The 633-nt window shown below is 62.7% G+C and overlaps 1 protein-coding gene across 1 annotated transcript in view; it reads left to right on the top strand.

The window, feature by feature from the left end:
- The window catches only part of GALNS (galactosamine (N-acetyl)-6-sulfatase), a 22,328-nt gene that overhangs the window by 18,722 nt on the left and 2,973 nt on the right, over positions 1 to 633 (top strand). Inside the window, exon 12 of the mRNA XM_007468440.1 lies at positions 289 to 410. Coding sequence (XP_007468502.1) covers positions 289 to 410 — 122 coding nt within the window. The remainder of the gene's footprint in view (positions 1 to 288; positions 411 to 633) is intronic.

Genomic DNA, 633 nt, shown 5'->3' with positions numbered 1-633 from the left:
GAATGCCGACCGCTGCGCACCTCATCTGCTACGAGGCAGACAGGGTGGACGTAAAAAGCTTTGCTCTATAAATTAGATAAAAGATGGCCTGAAATATTTTAGAGACTCACCACCCCCTCCCTCAAGAAAGTACTGAAGCCCTAGGGGATGGTGCACAGGGCAGATGGCATGCAGCCCAGGGCTGGGTGACAAGCAGGCTCCGTCCCACAGCACGGCCTCCGCAATCCTGCTGTGCTTGCCAGCTGCGAGCCCCGCACGCGTCACCTGCACTCCGGCCTGTCGTTTCAGGGCGTGGATTTCTGCCCTGGGCAGAACGTGTCAGGGGTCACCACCCACTCGCAGGAGGAGCACACTAAGCTGCCGCTGGTCTTCCACCTGGGACGAGACCCCGGGGAGAGGTTCCCCCTCAGGTGAGCCGGGGGTTACGGGGCCCAAGCCCCCTTGTGGGGCGAGTGCAGCCGACCGAGCATGGCGCTGAGGGCCCGGGAGCCATGCGGTCTCAGGGCGTTTGGGGCAGGACCAGCCTCTCCAAGAGAAACGAACCGGGGCCAGAGGATTAAAAGGGACCCTGAGAGAGGAGAGATCGGGTGCTGCCAAGCCTGTGCAGCTCAGGGCACCTGCGATGCCGGGCGG

The sequence above is a fragment of the Lipotes vexillifer genome, unplaced genomic scaffold (genome assembly GCF_000442215.2).
Source record: "Lipotes vexillifer unplaced genomic scaffold, Lipotes_vexillifer_v1.1 scaffold23, whole genome shotgun sequence".
Taxonomy (NCBI): domain Eukaryota; kingdom Metazoa; phylum Chordata; class Mammalia; order Artiodactyla; family Lipotidae; genus Lipotes; species Lipotes vexillifer.
Note: the sequence above shows the minus strand (reverse complement) of the source record. Positions and strands in the feature narration are given on the sequence as shown.